The following is a 20,212-nucleotide window of genomic DNA, read 5'->3' on the forward strand; positions in this document are numbered from 1 at the left end:
TTTATAAACGTTCTTCAGAAAGTCCTAATAATGTAACTATTAAAATCCTTCACCCCACTAAAATGCAGCAGGTACTTTAAACACAAAGAACATTTGCACTGCATACTTACGGTGTGTTTCTCAACATGTGTGTTCATGTAAGACTAATTTTTCAAGTGTTAACGCTCCCCCCGCCCCTGCAATCTTTGCTTTGCAGTTGGCTACAAGCTATTTAGGTGAAGTCAGCCTGCCTTGCTATTCACTGCTTCAGGGAACAATCGGCATCATATCAAGTACTGAAAAGCCTAGCAGATTCAAAGCAATTCTGCAGAAATTACGAACACCAGCTGTAAGAGATAGTGCATATGGAGATACATAGCTTGCTAGTATTCGACTACTATAAATCACGAGTTTGGGAGCATATGGGCACTGAGTAAAGAAAATCTCCGCTTACAAATATTAAATTTGAGATGAGGGGGATACAATCAACAAAATAAATTACCTGTAAGTGTGTGTGAGACAGCAAAAATATAACCACTTACCTATGGATCATATTGTGAGAATGCAAGTATGCTAATCCCTGGAGAGCACCATGGGTAATTGCTGCTATTTCCACTTCTTGCAATGGCTTTTTATGAACTTAAGGAAAGAATTTATTTGAAATTCAATATTAAAGAAAACATTGCAGTTTGCAGCATGCAAGTTGAGTACTGTTAACAATGTAAACAGAGATAAAACACTAAAAGTTCGGGTTTTACTAGGTTCAGCATAAGAAGCAAATATAAAAATAGTTCACAGCACACGTTCTATAATCGGATGTAATCTTCTAACTCTAAAATGCCAGGTATTTGCTATCAAAAGAGAGCCTACTTTGCAACCATATACTATGTTCCTGTCAGTTCTGTGACCATTCTCCCAAACACCGATTTGAGACTCAATATTCAATTTTCCATTAATGAAGCTAAATCCCAAACCCTAGAACTTTACAACAATTCACACATGAATAAACTGTAGCAATACAGATGACCCTCCAGCAGCTCAGCCTTTTGTCCTGAAATGCTTCTGGCAAGGAAAGGAGACGAACAACTTACTGGCCACACATATATCTTCAATGAAAATTCACTTCAAGAAGCCTGATAGGAAAATGACCATTTAACAAAAGACCTCATCAAGGCAAATCCTAATACTGCTGCAGTGTTGTTCTAGTCAACATGCCTACAGTTGTTAGTAAGCATTAGGATCAACAGCAAGGGGTTTCAGAAATGTATCTTGAACTGTCATGACAGGAGAACCTAAAACTCCTAAGAAAATAAATAGCTGACTGACAACTTTAAAGTAATACAAACCAAGGAGAAACTAGCCACCTAGGAAAGCTGATATTCTACAGAAAAACCATTACAGACATGCAAGAATTCAAAAAAACCCTACACCTGTTCACACACACTCTACCCCCAAATGAAACTAAATATTCCAGGACAATTTTGTGATGCTGTAACCTCCTACTTCAGTACTATACTTGTGACTTTCAATCAAATAAATGTGCATGACATACCTTCTAGTAAGTCTGACGCTGATCCTAAACAATATTCCATAACAAGCTGTATGGGAAGAAATCAAAGGAGCTGTTAGAACATCTCCAATAGTAAATGTATGTTTTCTAGATTTCAGTGGAGAAATCTAGAAATAACCACTGGTGCATACAGTGCAGATTGCTTGTAACATTAAGTCCCATTCCAGCATTGTCATGCTGACCCCTCCTCACTAGGACAGCTCTAACTGGAATTAGCATAGCCCTCTTGTGTAAGATACCAAGCAACAAAACTATTAAGTAAGGCAAAAGCATATTCATAACCAGTTATGTATTGTATTACATATTTTATATGCATGTACTTAACAGGAATATTAAATAGCACTTAACAAGCTTATCAGAGTATTAAAGGGCTATTTAGGGATTTACTTCAGATTTTGTCCCGTTCATATTTCAAAACCACCCTAAAACTCTGTCCTGCAGATTTATTGATGCTTATACGTTTAGATTATTAGTTCAACAATATGATTTCTTTCATATATCGTACCACAAAAACTGTCAGGTGTACATCACACTCTTCATTTGACAAAATGCTTCCTCTGCACAGCATCTATTCCTACACACACATTTTTATGCACACAAACTCAAATAACCCAAATTCAGTAAACAATACACAACAGAAGAATTTAGTTATATAACAGAAATACTAATGACTCAATATATACTTTAATGACAATTTTTGTAGGATAATTCTAACCTATGTATTAAAGTACAGCCGAACACTTACTTCTGGAACATATCCAGTCAACCTGTAAAGTACTGAACCATTAACACTCAGTGCCATACCAAATGCATTGTTAAGTGACCTGCAAATATCTAATAAAGTTGCTGTGTTTGCCTCTCAGGCAGTAGAAGTGAAATTCTCACCTTTCCTTACAGCAAGAAAAGTGATAGATAAATTTGTTGCGCACACACCCCCACCCACCCCCTTACTATTTATTTCCAATACTCAGTCCATCAAGCTATATACACTAGAACAACTGCACAACTACCTCACTCTGCAAGTGAAAGGCAGAATTTCCCTAAATCTTGTTTCCAAAAACGCCATTCAGTTTTGCTGAGCATCTGTAAAGTCCTTGAGTATTCTCATCTGAATCTGTGCAGTGCAAGTGTTCAGGTGCCTCCTGAAAGCCAGCTGGAGATATTTTAAAGCACCCTTAACCGAGGCAAGAGAAGTGCAGAGTGCAGCAGATGCTTACCCATGCTGTATGCTCCCGCAAATAGCAGCCTTTGTATTCTATACTGTTAGGGTGTTTTATTCTTTGGAGGAACTTGACTTCCTTAATAATATCCTGCCATTTCTGTAGAAAATAAAAGGAATAGAAAGACTTTAAAAACTGTTACCTTTTTTTTGATTGTTGTTAAGTTAGTATGTCATTTAATTATTTTAAGAGGCAAAACCACCTTAAGGTTCCAAATCAAAATAAATTTACATCAACACCATGATGTTCACCAGTTAACTCCTCAACAGACCTATGAAATAAGTTACTGATTGATTAGGCTGCACGTAAGGATCTCTCATCAATGTAATAATTTACAGTTATATGGATGCACAGAATATACTACTACGAAACTATATTTGAGCAAAAAAAGAAGCAATCCTTTTTTAAGGGATACCTTTTCTGTGGCCAAATGAAACATACATCCGAACCTGAAAGAGATGTGGATGACGTGTCCTTCAGCAGGATCAGCTGTCTCTCACTTAACTCTTGAAGATATAAAGACCCATCCCTACCAGTAAGTATATTACACTGGATGATGCTCCATTTATCGGCTGCCGAATATCTGACTACATCCTTGATAATGTTTCTCCATTACTAGTTTAGTCTATACAAGGACCAATTTAAAATGAGTTACCACCAGACAAAGGAACGGTTCCGCAGGAGTAAAAGACTAAACAGATAAAATAAAATCCAGGTTTATAATAAGGGAAGCTCTGCCAGTACGACTTTGAAGTACAGAAAAGGCCAAAATGTCACGTTCTGATGTGTGCCTAGACACTGCCATTACTCCCCTTGGAGGAAATCACCAAGTCCTCCCATTTGATGCACACATCCAGCTTCCTCCGGCAAAAAGGGCAAAAGCTTGTAAAGTACAACAGCAAGGCTACAACTACCAGAAAAAAATTTCAAAATCAAATGCAGTAGCTGAAACCATTTAAGTATGCAGACATCAACACAAGAGTGTTGACACTGAAAATGCTTTTGAGAAAGATTATAGGTTCTGAAGTTAATCGGAGGTAGAGAAACCTCACCCAACACCGAAAGGTTCAAAAGCTGTTTTCCAGCTCCTGTTAATCTCTCAGCACACGCTCCCTCAGGCATATGTATGTGGCTGGGATTCATAGATGGACAGACGTCTCGTATACCCAAATGCTTGGGAAAACACATGCCAACCCCAAATCCTCCTCAATAAAAATGTTAGGGTTAGAGAAACAAATGAAACCAGGGAGCATGGTAGCCACAACCGAAGCAGCTGATTGACTAAGCATTTCTCAACACCAGAAATTTCTTGAGCATCATATCAGTGCAGCTTATTCTAACATAAAGTCTCCCACTAACACCCTCACGCTAGTACAAGAACAACTTAGTGCCTTTCACCTTTAGCCTTAAAGGCTTCAAGGTACCAAGCAGTAAAAGCCAAACCAAGAAAGCGCCACTCTAAGCTTCTATACTGGGAAGACAGAGGTGATATATTAGTCAAGACGTATTCGTGACTTCATGCGTAAAATAAGCCCTGAGACCACGTTAAGAGCACAGTACTACATATTTCAAAGGTTTTAAACTTATTTTTAGTATAAAATATGTCCTTATTTTAGAGAATAATTGTTCCCACCAATGATAAAAATCTTATTATGAAACCAAAGTAAATATAAACGATACCAGAATGCCCTTAATCAATTTTCTTTACATAGGCTAGATCACACCTCTAGCAAACTTCTGAACAAGACAAATAAATATAGAAGTAAAATGGAACATGTTTTAATCCTGCTCTTATTACTTTCTTCAAAATAAAGAAACATATGCATTGAAGACAAACAAAAGCTATTTCTGAAGCATGCACAGTTTGTTTCATTCATGTGAATAGAGTATTTATAGCTCACGGTAATTAAAACAGTAGGACAAGTAGTAAGTACAAATTATTCTTTCATCAGTACACAGTTAAACAAGTCACCGCAGTGACAAAATAGAAACATGCACAGCAAATTTAACTATGAAGCTAGAATGTAGGACTGCTAGAGAGACACTGTCACCTCTACCTCCTACACAGACACATACACACACACAGAAAGGAAGGAATAGTTCAGCTCCATGTAGTGCAGGTGGCCAATACACAAAAGGCAGGTACAGAAAGCAACAAGTTGTTAATCAAACTCATCAGAGCAAGACTGCTTCTAAGACTGGAATACAGAGAATGGAGGGAGGGAACCATAAATGCCTTGAACAACATGTCCCAATAAATACTGCTGTTGAAAAATTGTGCCACGTTTTGATAGATGTTGTTTATCAGAAATAATACCAAATCGGCTTGTAGGGCGTTTCAAGAATCTGTTCTAGCACTTCAACTTTTCAAGTATAAAATCAATTATCTCTATGAAGCGTCCTAGGGAAAAAAACCACATCCGGGGTGGCCATGAAAACACTTAACGTTTAAATCTCAGAGGCCTAATTTTACAGACCACTCTGCAAAGACTGCCTTAATCCTTAGCTCTGGCAGTTCTTCTGTAATTATGCTGCTGCTCAGATTTTCACACTCATTCATTCACGGCTGTTTTGCTTTTGTTTTAGCTCCTCATCAGCACAGTCATTCCAGGGAGAGATGCATCCTGTCTTACTACTTTGTACAAGCAAGATTCCCTCTAACCTCTCACTGCTGCATCCAATGTCATTATTCCTTTGTCCAGTAAGTAACATGGTTATTTTGTGAAAGGTATTTAAAATCGAATGTTTAAGGGCAACAAGACATACTAACATATAAACCTACCACTTCTCATTTTATTTTTTGCTTACTACACATTTATGTGGCCCCATAAAAGAGCCCTTTGTGTCTGGAAGAAAGAAGTTCTACCCATCTTTCCCTAGAGCAGATTAGGCAGAAATACACTGTGAAGAGTAAACTTAATTTGTTTTGTTTACACAGTACCCTCATTCACCTTTACAGCTTTAAGAAAGATTTTCTCCTGCTGTGATCCAAGCTAATTAAAATCATCCAAATTAGTAAGTATTTGCAATGGTCAAGATGTAATAGGTAACGTTCTACATACCTCATTGGACTGCTTCCCACTATATGACATTTTCTTGATGGCCACCACTTCATTGGTGCGCACATCACGTGCCTGTAACAAGAAAACATCATGCATCAATTTCTTAAGATGACTGTTTCACATGAAATGTAAACCAAACATACTGATAAAAAAAAAAAATAATCCTTATCCATTAGTTAACTTTTGCAGAGAGTTAAACTAAAATATCTTCCAAGGGGTGTAACTGCTGCATGTATCAGAAATTTCCAAAGTTAAAGATGACCCTGCTGTTTGTGAGACAAGGTATGACATTTTTCTGTGCTCAGCATCCAGCAAGTCTCTGCAGGAGTCAGCTGCTGTCAATTCTAAACTAAAAATCATAGTTTATAAAAGCAGCTCTAATTCAAGTAGAACAGATTTCCCCTAAATCAGTTTCTCTCCTTGCCCAGGTCTGTTCCAGGCAAAGTCAGCCCCCTTGTTCCATTCCGAACACAAGCATAGATGTTCCAGGATGCACAGGAGATACCTGCTCCAGACACAGGTGGCTTTCTCCTCGGTGCTCCCACCAACTAGCTGTTGGGTCTCAAAGGAAGGCAGGTGATACAGGGAGAGATGGCAGTGATCTAAGCGACCCATCTTCAGATTCCCGTTCCGACTTCCACTTTCTCAGTCCAATAATATTATTATTTACACTGCACAATAAAATGTACATGGTTTTTCACACTTCAAAGGCAGACTTCCTGACTTCAGAGACTATCCAAGATAAGACTTAGATGAGAAGTTTTGTTTAATTTAGCACCAAAGCAACAGCTCATTCACCCTGGCAGAAGAGGCAGTGCTGCTTCACCTTGCAGGAAGGATGGCTCCAGACAAGACCCTGGCCTTTCCTCTGTTAAGGATTTCAGCAGCACAGGAGGGCGGTGGAGGAAAAGACCTCTGAGACTCCCCGATAAGAATAATCAACTTGGATATGAAGCCAAATGATATAAATCAGAATAATGTGCACCACAGCATTCACTAATGACTGATGAAAATGCTGATTTTTAATACAGTTGTACCATCAAGCACAGCCTATCAGAACATGGATTAACAAAGTACCGGGACTCTGCCTTTTGTAAAAAGGTTTTCCAGTCATGTTTTAATTCTGCCGTTCATTAAAGAGATTCCCAGAATTCCTTGGCAGTCTTTATTTCAACCAGTTACGATAAGCTTGAACCAATACTATTTTTAGTTTTCTTTCTGTTTGAGAGGATCCTTCCTACCGTCTCATTGGTATTACCTTTAAGGTTTGGGGGACAGCTATTGTTGTTTTTTGAGACAAAAAAGGAAGAATAAAATTCTGACTCCCCGATCTTTGCCAATTAGAGATAATCTCTGAAACATTCAAATTGGTGAAGAACTCCAATAGAACAGGCAAGCAAAATACTAGAGCAGAGCAGAAGGAACACAGCTCTAACAAAAGAGAGTGGGTTATTCTTCTGCTCCATCTGCAGTGTTCCAGTGTAGTAGGTTTCCTGTGTCAAGTGAAAGCTATTATTACACTGCAGAGCAGGGATTAGGGTAAGGATAATACCAAAATGATTCAGAGGTGCCAGACTTGCAGATCCGAAGAAACTAAAACCATGAGGTGAACCAGCAAAATTCATGTCATTTATGAAAGAAAAAAAAGAAACTTTCCGCCACTGCAGGCTGTAACAGCAACAAAGAAAGAGACAAGAGTAAATGCTCTCAGCCAGTTACCATGCAAGAGAAATATATCACCCCTTCTCGGGATCACCACTGAAAGGAAAAAAAGGTAGGTACAACTAACAATGAAAGACTAAACTGCATTTAAAAAAAGGCAGGGGGAGATTTCAGGATTATATGGATTTTTCTCCTTGTTAATTTACTCCCACATCTATTTATCATCAACATTTTTGGTCCAGGCTGTAGGCAATGAAAGCAGCCTGGTGAGGTGGGAGCTATGTATTAGAAAACCCAAGCAAGCAACCTCTGATTGTGTTCTGCCTAACACTGACAGCCCCACGGCTGCAGCGGGGCTGAGAGAGAGAACCGTCACAGCTGGCACCCCATGAACATTAAACTCACGGCGTTCATTTGCTTTTTTAGTTTCCCTGTGATCCCGAATAATTGAAAAAAGCCAATGCCTAGACAAAAGCCATGAAGATGTTACAAGGCCAGCTAACTTAAACAATCCAAATAAACGAGGCTTGTTTTATGGCAGACATTTATGTGCATATATCCTGCTTTCCTCTGAAAACTCCACACAAAGGATCAACATCTGGTGACCAGAATAACTTCAGCAGTGATACAAGCAAAATACGAGCAAAGGAAAGGTGGAGTATGTCACCGGCTTTGGTAATATCCTTTTAAGCAGTTATCAACTATAATCCAATATTACATTGATTACAGAAAGTTTAACTGTTTGTATTAACAGAATCAAATTCTGGAGAAAGAAACATAAGGGAACTTTTTTCCCTAGCTTTACAGAGGAATGAAGGACCCAAGACATACACTTCTCTACTTCAGTTCTTGATGCCTATTTAATTTACGCTAAATTTCTCCCTCCGTGTTCTCTTTCTCATCTTTTGGGCTTCTGTTTGAGGTGTCAGAGTACATTACATGAAACATCTTGAGATTCAAGACCTCAGACCTGCTAGTAGTAAAAAGTAGTAAAAAGATACCATAATACAACACAAAACTTAGAGGTTACAACTTTGTAACAAAGAAATAGCAACAGCGTGTCTTCTTTGAAGCTCTCTCTTAACTTGACAAAAACAAGGCCCCCAGACGGGCTGCAGTGTGAGATGCACCGTTCACACACATCTGCAAGTGCCAAATTAGACGTACTTTCCATTAAAGAAGCACAATCCAAACACCAGCAAGTAATTGCACTCTTCAGTGGATAAATACCAATCTATAATGAATTGCTAGTCTAAAAGAAGGGGGGAGAAGGAAGGGCCTAGAAGTTAATGACCTCTTACTTTCGATCTCTTTGTAGAAGGAGCTGGTAACGGGCAATCAGCCCTTACCACAACTACAAGGTTGAGGCAGCCTACAAATGCCACGGCAGCAGCTTCTTGCAGATGCCTGCGAAGCTGTTAGCACCCAGCCTGCAGGCCACCCCTGGCTGTACACTGCTTTCCCGTACCTGTGGGGTTCATGCACACCTCTGAGATTATTCAAGTTTTTCCAGGAACACTGTATCCTTCCACAATAATGTTTCTTCAAATAATATTTCCCCCTAGCAGTGAGGCAGATTTTTGCCAGTTCCCTCCTTCTGTATCCACTCTTTAACCAAAGCAAGTAAATGAGATGAAGTAAAAGCCGCAGGTAAGTACTGTTTCGTTAGAAAACACTTCCTCCCCCAGATCTGTTCCCAGACAGTGGTGGCTCATAGTTTTAAGCAGGGAACAAAATTAAGAAGCTTTTCCTAATTAGTTCATCTGTGCTGCATTAAATTTGTGCTGGAAGGTTCCCAACATGGTCTGCTGCAATTATTAACAATGAATAGGCATCTCATAAAATACTGACACAAATGGCTTTTTGAAGGGAAATTGGCAGGTTTGGCCACACCTCCCACAATTATAAATGTGAAAAGGTTTTCTGAGGAAAATGATTTTTTTAAAATCAAAGTCTCACAGTATGCACTTTGGTTAACATACAGCAACCTGCAAGTCAGGTTACCATGAGACATCCCACCTCCAACCAGCCTGGGAAAAATTCTGCTGCCCAGATATACATGTCAAGTATGCAGATGAATACTGGGAGTCTTGCCTGAAGTCGGGAAGGATGTGACAGGACAAATGACAACAAAAGCACCAACACTCAGGTGTCAGACGAAAAGAACGGCTTTAAGGGAGCCTGGGGGTATGCACAAAGGGAGAGAGAACTCAATTTTTCTCAAGGGGCAAAAGATGATAAGGAGATGATCAGACGAAGAGAACTGCATTGCCAGTCAGAATTGATGGAGCAGAACCCCATGTTTTAATTTGCAGAAAAATCCCTGCTCGCAACATAATGATGTACCTAAAAGCACCAAGCAAGGACCATGTTTCCAGTTTTTCTTTTCAGTTTGTATGAAAACACCTTATAGATACCGTGAGTCTGTGAACGGGCTGAGACTGTACAGGCACACAAGCAAACATCTCTGCCCCAGACATATAAAAAGATTCACAGCAGTTTCTTTTCCTCAATATGTTAAAGAAAGTCTACATCCACAGTTTAAAGATAAAGAGACAGCTTAAATTCACAAGTTACGGAGCTACTTACAAAATAAACTGCTCCAAAGCTTCCATGGCCAATCTCTCGGAGATCTGTGAAGAGCTTTTCTGGATCTTCTTTGAAGAAGAGCTCTGCAATTTCTGGGTCCTTCAGGCTGCCCGCTCGGCTGGTTGATGGCATCCTGCTGGGCAGTTAGCCGACCGACTATCTGGGTTTAAAGTGCTGCCTCAACCCTTGGTTCATCTGTATGAATGGAGCCTCTTCAGCATGGATTACTGCAAGAAAAAGATTGTGATCCTTCGCTGATTATCCTCTTCTCAAAGAGCCAGAAACAAAGCTACAACAGAGCAGCTTCCACTTCTTCCAGAGCAAGCATCCCTACAGTGTGAAGCAACACAACCTATCTGCTGGGACAATGTCACAGTCCCCCTGTGACACCAGTAGGGCATTTCTACAGAAAACAAACCAAAATCAAAACACAAAATGAGACACATTCCTTGCTCCAGCATCTGCTCAGTTGCCGGCAGAGCGGTCAATAGAACCTCTCTGACTTACAGCAATAACTGGTTTGTCACTGGTGAGCCCATGTTACCTTGACTCTGAAGAATTATACCCACTACGTCTTGAAGCATTGTTTGGACTTTGTAAGTGGATGACACAATTGCGTGTGTGTGTATATATATATATGAAAATATATTTTAAATGTGCTATATATCTTGTCTTGCAAAGACCAAGTACGATGTGTACGACAGTCCACTGCCATTTACTAATCTGTACTTACATTTTTTTTAACTCAGCTGAGTAATTTTTTCCTTCTGCAATTGTACTCATTAAGCACTGAGTGACCAATTTTTACTCATTTCAGCACGCACGTGGAGACGTCTCTAAAGCATCTCCTTCCACAGCTAAATAAGTCATGGCCCTTTTTGTTTTTTCCTCTTATCTGAACTCATGATCTCTATTGTAAAGTGCCTCCTCTTCAGAGTTTTATTTGCAACCCCCTTCTTTAAGAGAACAGCATCCAGAACAGGAGATACCCAGTTCTACACACAACGCATGTCTTTCTACTCCACCAGATGCAAACATACATTTTAATTGTGATAGCACATGATACAGCCTTCTACAATAGTCCATTGGCAAACATTTTCTTCAGAGAAACATGCAACTTCAGACCCCACTGGGAATGCATGAAAACCTTTCTGTGTGCACCATGCATTTGCTTTCATTTACTCAAAGTGTCAAAGTCTTGGAATCTATCCAGAAGAAAAGTATACTTTCAAGTTGTGCTGCAATCCTACTGTATCTTTACAACAGATGAAAATAAACAACGCTTATAAGTAAAATGCACTTTTCCAGCCCCCCCTCCTCAAGGAACAGCCTGGCATTTGAATTTCCTCTTAATTACCTGTAAATTGTCACCAATAAAAACTGCGTCACTGGCAAACAGCTAATCACACAGCTCATTTCTTTCCAAAAATCCCTGTCTGGTCAAGGCTTGTGCTTTTTTTATTCATATGTCAAATTTGGTTTTTTTAAAGAGTTTTATACCTTCACAAGGGAAAAAAGAAAGATGACAAACCTGAGTTTAACCAATGTATCAGAAGGCCCTATCCCTGTCCACTTTTCCTCCTTTTCTGGGTGCTATAAACTCCACCTTTCTCCAAGCCTCTGCACCATCAATGAATCATTTGTTTTCCCCTCCCTGCAGACCAGTTCCTACAAGGATGGAAAAAGACATACTCCTGCATGTTTGTGCTCAGTGGTACTCTTCTCTAGGCAGTTGCAGCATGTGAAAGTGCCAAAGACTGCCTGCTCCTTGTTAGTTCAAATATCTGCCAGCATCGCTACAAGGAGAGCACAATTGTGCGAGAGACAGCCAAGACATACCTAGTTGTAAAGTCTGCAAGAGTCTCCAGTTTTTCTGATGAAGACAGGCGTGGGAGAGAGAACGCAGGGAAGGGAAGCGAAGCAAAATCCAGCATTTTCATAGCTTTCCTCCAAGAAGTCAGCATTCAAAAAGATTTATAACGCAACCCAAAATGTGTTTCCATGATAGCCTGCTCAGGGGCTAAGGAAAAACCGATATTCAAATCCCAGTGGTGGAACAAGTATAAAAACATTTATCTATACACACACACACACAGAAAATACGCAGCTGTTCACAACTTTGCTACACTGCACTCACAAGCATGCACACACACATTTCATATGGATGCAGGATCATTACAGAAGCCTTCGAAGCAGACATGACATTCCCAACAGCCAGTGAAGCCGGGTGAGATGCATAGGAACGGGACTGTGGGATCTCCACCTTCCGTTGCATAACACAGTAACTAATACCATGTGGGAAGGGAAATAATTAGCTTGAATTCAGCCCGTACCTGAAGCACACTGCATTTACGAAGACTGGAAGAAAAGGGTTGGGGGTTTTTTGTTATTTTTCTTTCTTTCAAATAAGCCAACAATATTCCACTTGATTCCAGCTCTAACAAGCACATAACACTGAAAGACAACTGTTTCACATTTACAGCCCCCGACGAAACAATAGACAAAAAGCATCAGTCAGAAAAACGAGAGAAAGGAGCTGGGGGAAGGGTGCTGATAACCAGAGCACACTCAGTATTATTGAAGGAATGTTTCTTGGATCGACGGTAATGATGTCATGTTCCATCTTTTAAGAAGCATCAGATTCTTACAAAAAGGACATTGTTGTTCAAAAGCAACTGCTGCAATCCCAGAATGCCCTTTTCCCTACATCTGTTAGTCAGAGGGGCTAGGCTTGGATAAACCTGCTAATATGGCCAAAAGTCACATGGCCTCGCGAGCGAGCGTGCGTGCGAGAGCCAGAGTGCGGAGAAAAACCCTGCGCGCACACAGCTGAGATGGATTACACATTTCTCCCCCTCTCTACCTAACCCCCATGCCAAACCAGCCACCAGACTCATTCTTGGCATCGTTTCTGAGCATGCCTCTGAAATGCCATCCACCGGCAACACTTTTTACCACTGCTAAAACTCTTACCAGGCTCACTAACAATACAGAAGTGGTACGGGACTGGCTACTGCTCTACCAGACTTCGAACAGCAAATGAGAGCAGAACTCATCTGTTGTGACACACCTTAAAATACAGCTTTTCCCCTTTTAATCCTAAGAGCATGGAGACAAATTTAATTATCTTTATTCTTGGAAATAATTGCTGCTTTGAAATGCATGAGAATAAAAACATTCAGTATTAAAACCTATTTAACAGAATAGTCAAACACATACATGACATTACACTTATCATTTTATCTGCTTAGATGGAACAATAAAAATGCATTAATGTAAATTCCAGCCATAAGAAAGCTTTACATAGTCTCGCTTAATAAAGCGCTCCCATTTTTTATGGATGCTGCAATATTAAATTCCCTCAGTCTTCTTTTACCCAGACAACATGCGCTGCCTGCCAAAGCCTGACAGTGCCAGCAGCCAAGATGCTCTGCCTCCTGCCTTGCAATAATGACACCTGAACACTTTGGGGAAACAGAACTGAAGTTAGGAGAAGTGGCACACAACATGGTTATTGCATTATTTTAGATGTATTAAAAATACAGAGGAGTCTTAAAGATTAAAAAAACCCCTGCAACTAAACTGTGCTGAAAATTAAATCATATACCAGCAGGCAGCTGGTTTTCTAAACTACAGTCAAGTTGCACTTACGTATTTTACATTCTTCCACCACTGCAGACCCTTTACTACAGGTTTTTTTGGATCGGTGCAGCTACACTGTTAAACACAATTGTTCCCAGTGGATGGGACTGATCAGCTCACCTTAGACAGCTCAGATCAGGTGGCCAGATCCTGACTGTGGCCAAGGGACTGGCACTGCAAACAGGATACAGCACCTCTGACTGTGCCTGCCTTCACCGGCTGAAGAGGCAGCCTACCTACAAGCCACCCTGCAGGCTGCTAAAATTAGATAAAATGAATTCCACATTTTTTCCCAGTTGTCACTCATACAAAAAGATAATATCGCATTGCATAAAGACAACTACTGCTACTTAGCTCAGTTCCACTCACAACCAACAAGGTGATGTAGGAATATAAGAAAGATTCGAAATAAACTAGGGAATGATCAAAGCACAAGACTGGACCAACTATTTCCATACAGTAGGCTGAACTAACTACACTTAGTGGCCACCATTAGTAGTGTTGACGACACTGACTACAGGCCAAAATGTTTTATCAAATTACTTTCATCTGAACAACAAGCAGTTAGTAGAAACCGCATGCACGCATCCACAAAAGTCTATGAATCAATAAGGTGGTACGTTCCCTGTAATTACGGCTATATTAAACGTATACACACACACCTTGAACCACTGACATAAGGAAGCTGAAGATGAGGATGGGATAAGACCTGTTCTCTTCTGAGTTCTCTGCCTCCCTGCCATGTCATCTCAAGCTGAAGTAAGACCCACCCCTGTGACTAACATCCCCTGGGATCCTGCAGAGCAGAACAAGCAAAGCTCTGAATGGTCTGCTGCCATATTTATAAGTGCATATTTAAGCGTTATGCTACAGAGACCTCACAGAAATTATAATTTGTCCACACTACACTAAAATATGTGATGGCCGTCACAGTCACAGATAACTGTCTTCATTGCCCTTCCTGCAAAGGGGGAGGGAACCTACTCACTGAGATTTCCATCTATCCATCATACTATTTCTCTGATTCGCATTCAGAACAATTCAGTGAGTGACAGTGACTAGAAGGTATTTGGTTACACTAACCATGAGATTCATCAAAGCATTTGTAGATCCTTAAGATGGTTCAAAAACATGCACAAACCAAATTACAACACGGGCTTGCTTGTAGATTATTAGCATTAAAAATCAGTACGCTTTGCCTGTACAAATGAAGTTTCAAGGAATCAACAATTCAACATGCTTTGACATCCATATTATAACCAGAGTTAAACAAATACCATATGAGCACAAAATGGAAACAACAAACAGATTTATGCATCCATCATCCTGTGTCTCTCTCCCTTTCACCAGGTACCACAAGGCATGCTATGTGGACTCCTAGGATGGCTAATAAGGCCTACAGGAATGCTGTCCTCCATTACTAATTATAAACAAAAAATTCTTTGCTGTTTGAGACATAAATCTTGTTTCAATGTCATACTCATCTGCTATATGACCCACTTAGCACAGTAAAATCCATAAAAACTTATCGTTAGTATCAAGTGTAGCCACACTGTATATTTTTCCCCTAATAGAAAATACACGACAATTAAAAAACCCAAATAAACAAATCAGGAGACCAGTTATAGCACTTATGATCTTTAGAGCTGCACACTCCAACAGAAAAGACTATAAAGTGAATATTCAACACAAAAAACTACTGGTCTTTGCAGGTTTTCTCACTCAAAGTCAGAGCAGGAATAAAACCACGAACAAAAAAAACCCCACCACCAAAAAATAACAGCCCACCACAACATAACTTCATTTGGAAACTGCTATTCAGATATTTTTTTTAAAGCATCTGCATTGCATGCAGTGCAAACAGTTGCTAAATTTTAGTGTCATTTCCTCTGGCAGGATCTAATGCAAGAGCATCAAATAGATGGGGAATGAGTGTCACCATGCAACTGTCAAAAGAGGGAAAAGGGATTTTCTCTTACTTGCATATGGGTCAGATCCGGGGAGTGTATGAAGCTGAGATTTAAATTATCCTCTCAACACACTATTAAAAATTTCCTGAATGGCTTCCAGCTGACACTGAAAATTTCCACCACTATCATAAATATGGTAAGCTGGAACTATTGAAAGAACTGACTTTTAGGGCTTTTTTTCCTCGTACTTGCAATTATACCTGCAGTGAGTTAGATGGTAAGAATGCTTAAAGAATGATTAGATGGTAAGAATGCTTAAAATACCGACTTTTATAAAATTCTGTACAGCATTGAATGCTTGACCTAAAAGCACAACTTTTTTGAAAGTAGCAGACAAATCACTCCCCATTTTTGACAGACTCTGAATAAAAGTTTGTAAGGTAAAATAAAGTAAGCAAAAATACAGAATGAAAGTTGCTGCTTGTATGCAAATGTGAAGTAGTCGCTATTCCATGCATTTTCAGAAAAAAAAAAGTTTTCTAGCATACAAACCAAAAATATCAGCACATATGAACTGTTTGTTTATAAACCACGCAGAGGAAACCTCAGCTGAACTTTCCGTACGATATAATATTGCCTGTTGGGCAGAGGAAGCTTCTTGTCTGACATGTATTTGAGACATTGAAGAGGCTCTCCCAGCACAACATACAACTGCGTACCCAGGCACGTCACCACTTCATCAAGAGGACACCGCCGAGCACAGGAGGCTGAACTCCGGCTGGTACATGACAGAGTAAAATACCTGATCCGTAACACTGCTAAACACCACCACAACGTACAGGAAGAGAGAACAATGTGAACAGCATGTGCATCATCCCAGTAGAAATAAAAAAAAAAAAATTACTCATTTTACTCTGAAATGTACTCTCTTCAGGCAAAGCTGGTATTCTGCAATACCAGTGTATTCACTTCATGCAACAAGAGTATGTTGCAATACCCACTCCTCAAACCCGTGGGGATGTAAGCGTGATGATTTGAGTCTAAGCTGGTGTCAGAAGCAGAAGGGCTGTATAGCTGGTGGGGATGTATCAGAAAAGATTATGAAGTCCCAGCATCAGAAAAAATGAATACTCATCGTATCAGGCAGTGCTGATATATGTGACTTTAGGAATGATGCTACCCCCTTAACTCATTTTGAAATCTGTGTATAAAGCAGTCTTTAAAATTTTAGCATGATGAATTCTATGCATGGAATTACCTTACCTGGAAAGATATAGAGCAGACAGAAATTACCTACTATATGTCCCATCACTTTATTTGCTGTACACCAAAAGCCAAAGGTGAGCCAGCCTGCGTGGTGGGTCCTTTCTATAAGGGCACTGACAGAAGAAGTCCTGTTGGCTTATCTGTAGTACAGGGGCTCTGCAGCCAGTGCAATACTGCCAGACTCGGGATCACATTCCATTCCTCCCTCTGCACATCTCAGCAAACACAGGGACGCGTTCTTCATTCTTGATCACTGCACCCAATTTTTCCTTCCAGCAGACTTCTCAAAACTATATACCATCATTTTTTATTGCTTTCCAATTTAAAAAAAAATAAAAATGCCCTGGCAACCCACCAAGTGCTGTGGATGTTCCTTAAAACCTCTTTTAACGTAGGCTCTGGTCCACCCCATCGACTCTTTTTTTTTCCTGTTCTGCCAAAAGCAGAGCAACTCTCAAGTGCCTTAACATGCACTGCACACATGGAGGACGAGTTACTCTCTGCTCACAGCAGAAGGTGGCAGTTTCCTTGAACAGCTAAAAACCAGCTTCCTGTCCACGTTCAATTACACCACAGCAGATGGTACATGAAGACAGTTGTATTCTAGGTGACTATCACAATGGAAAGTCTATCAGCATCTCCAAGCCTCTTGAAACAGCAATTTTAGTCACTTGATGCATGTGAAACCACATACCACAGACTACTTACGTACTTGGGTAAGCCTCTCCCACCAAGCTAACAACATGTTACTTTTTCTCCTCCTAGTTCTGCAATTTGGAAACCTTCCTAGAGTGGCAATTAAGGAAGAAAAAAAAAAGATATAACCCAGAAATGAAACAAGAAAAACCTGGAGATACAGCAAGTGGCATTAGCTTCTCCCATGCCCTGCAAAAGGAGCAAGAGGCACTCAGGAACATCGCCCTCTGAATCCTACTAACTTTCTTTTACCACTTAGTGGGAAGCTGCAGCTCAGACCATAAAATGCTAAGTAATGAATTTAAAGAATAAATTGCTTTTTTCTTAACTATCTTAAAATCATTCTTTTTGGTACATTTGTTCTCTACACTGGCTCCACTAGGACTATCTGCCATTAAAAAAAAACCACAGAGGTGCAGGTGAATGGCATTTTACAAGAGATTGTTAGAAAAATGTTTAATATTCAGAAAAAAATCCAAAATGCTGTCACAAAACTGGTTAAAAAAAAATGAATGACCCTGAAATAGTGCCAACGACAAGCAGAACAAAAGACACCTGGAATGGGTTGAGAAAACTGGACTGTGGAAGGTAGCTGCGGACCACGGAAAGCCCCACCAAGACACTGCTCTTTTCTATATTGCATTTCAGTCTCAAGCTTATGTATGCAAGATGCTCCTCTGCTTTCTGCCAGTCCCCAGGGAAAAAGACAAGACTGCCCTGTTTTCAAGTCAGGAGCCGCTTCTGCTGCCAAAGCCTGAAGCAGGTGAGACGTTACAGCCATGCTGGACACTTGCATAACTTGTGTTATGGCAGTAAGGAGCAATTCATGTGGTCTACGACCCTGCATATACATGTGTAACAACCGCACTGCTCACAGCAAATGAACAGAGATCCTCCACAGAAGTGTGAAGCAAAGAATGGTCATCAAATGCTGTCCCGTCTATATCATGCATACTCCCTCATCCATGTATTTCTAGAAGGAATAGATTATAAGGATAAGATGAATCCACACCTGGATATTATGGTGAATTCTGGCAGCTTTTTGTCTGTGTGAGCACTTACATTCAAACAGGCTTTTCTTCCCCAACACAGTAAATTCTTCATCTGACAACAAGCAAGCCTACCATTCCAGTAAGATTCCTTTTTCAATTTCTTTTAAAAATGTTTCTGAGGAATGGTTCTATCCTGGAAAAAACTCTTTGCAGATTTTTTTTCTTTCTTTCTTGATTCTCTACCTGTGTTGGGGTTTTTTTGTTGTATTATACTTCTTCACAGAATAGCCTCAGGAAGACACTTTTGAGTACTGCTCGCATTCCTCTTATACATCATGCACTTGTAGACTCTGTGACTTGCTTTGATTTCCTCTCAAGATTCTGACACTAAAATGTCCATCATCAACTCCCTGAATTACTTACCCCAGCACACTTTCTGATCCCGCTGAGCTTGGATGTTTACTTTCCAGGAATGTCACTAGCAAAAGGGTTAGAAAGCTAAGTTTCCCAAACCTCCATTAACAAACCCAGGATCTGTGTTTCTGGGTGGGGCTGGGTATAAATATTTGTTAGGATGATCCACACCAGCAGTAAAGCCAACAGTGCAACAATTGTCCTGCGCTTTCCATTTAAAACAAAATGGAAAGAGTTTTCTATATTTCTGATCATTTCGACAGTCTTTCAAGTTTTCTCAGTAGATGAAATTGGGTAAAAGCTTGTGAAACAGATATGCTGAACAAACTAAATTATTTTGACAAGTTACACATGCCAGTTATAAACAGACACAAATATACCTAACACTACTAGTACTCCTGAAAATACTAGTTTTGTCAATGGGCAATTTTTGCAACATCACGCACCCAAGAAACACCAAATCTACCACTGACTCTACCACTTAAATAACACAAATAAAAGACATTACTGGTACAGTTGAAAGAAACAATGCCAAAAATCAGCCTGTATTTTCTCTCCTATTTAAAACAAAACATGCCATGGGATCAAAAGTTAGTCCTACAGATTAACTAAGAATAGCAATAGCTAGCATTCATTTCTTGAAGACCGATGTCATGAAAGTTCAAAAAGTGCTAACCATACCCTGACATATTCAACACTAACATCTCCTGAATGTCTTTGCTTGCGATAGTTCTGGTACATTTATTAAGAAGGTCAGCTCTAAATTTAGTAATTCCTTAGGCTAGCAAAGCTATGAGGAAGGCAACTGGAAAAAATGAAATCTTCTGTCCCCCTTCTTTTGCAATTCATTAAGTTCACGGTCATTGCTAACTCTTCTCCTTTGCTATGTAAAGCATCACATTAATACACATTCTGTGGCTGTATCACCTACAGACAACCTTCTGTGGGCCCATCTCTTGGACGGAACAGTGTACATTGTAACGATTCTAGTGCAGGTGATGCTGTCCTGGCAGCACACTGGCCAGGAAGAGGTTAGCAAGTGGCCAGCCGATGAGAGTCAACTAAGTCTAGAGGCAAAAGTATTGGGGAAACTCCAACTGCCCATAAAAAAAAAAAAAAATAAAAAAATCAGTCAGATATCCTAATGGGACTTGAATTTAAGGAAACCTTTTCTTGACCCCTAAGCAATTTTGCCCCAGAACAATACATA

The 20,212-nt window shown here is 39.9% G+C and overlaps 1 protein-coding gene across 4 annotated transcripts in view; it reads right to left on the minus strand.

Annotated features, from left to right (window-relative positions):
* Positions 1-20,212, minus strand: part of TAOK1 (TAO kinase 1) — a 75,286-nt gene that overhangs the window by 33,043 nt on the left and 22,031 nt on the right. For 3 of the 4 annotated variants that reach the window (XM_056322377.1, XM_056322461.1, XM_056322608.1), the window contains 5 exons: positions 10,083-10,309; positions 5,832-5,903; positions 2,767-2,868; positions 1,532-1,577; positions 522-618 (listed from right to left, as the gene is read on the minus strand). In XM_056322377.1, coding sequence (XP_056178352.1) covers positions 522-618; positions 1,532-1,577; positions 2,767-2,868; positions 5,832-5,903; positions 10,083-10,214 — 449 coding nt within the window. In that variant the 5' untranslated portion in view covers positions 10,215-10,309. Of the gene's footprint in view, positions 1-521; positions 619-1,531; positions 1,578-2,766; positions 2,869-5,831; positions 5,904-10,082; positions 10,310-11,921; positions 12,083-20,212 lie in introns of those variants that run through there. The other variant, XM_056322533.1, reaches the window with a different exon arrangement.

The sequence above is a fragment of the Falco biarmicus genome, chromosome 1, assembly GCF_023638135.1.
Source record: "Falco biarmicus isolate bFalBia1 chromosome 1, bFalBia1.pri, whole genome shotgun sequence".
In the NCBI taxonomy this organism is placed as follows: domain Eukaryota; kingdom Metazoa; phylum Chordata; class Aves; order Falconiformes; family Falconidae; genus Falco; species Falco biarmicus.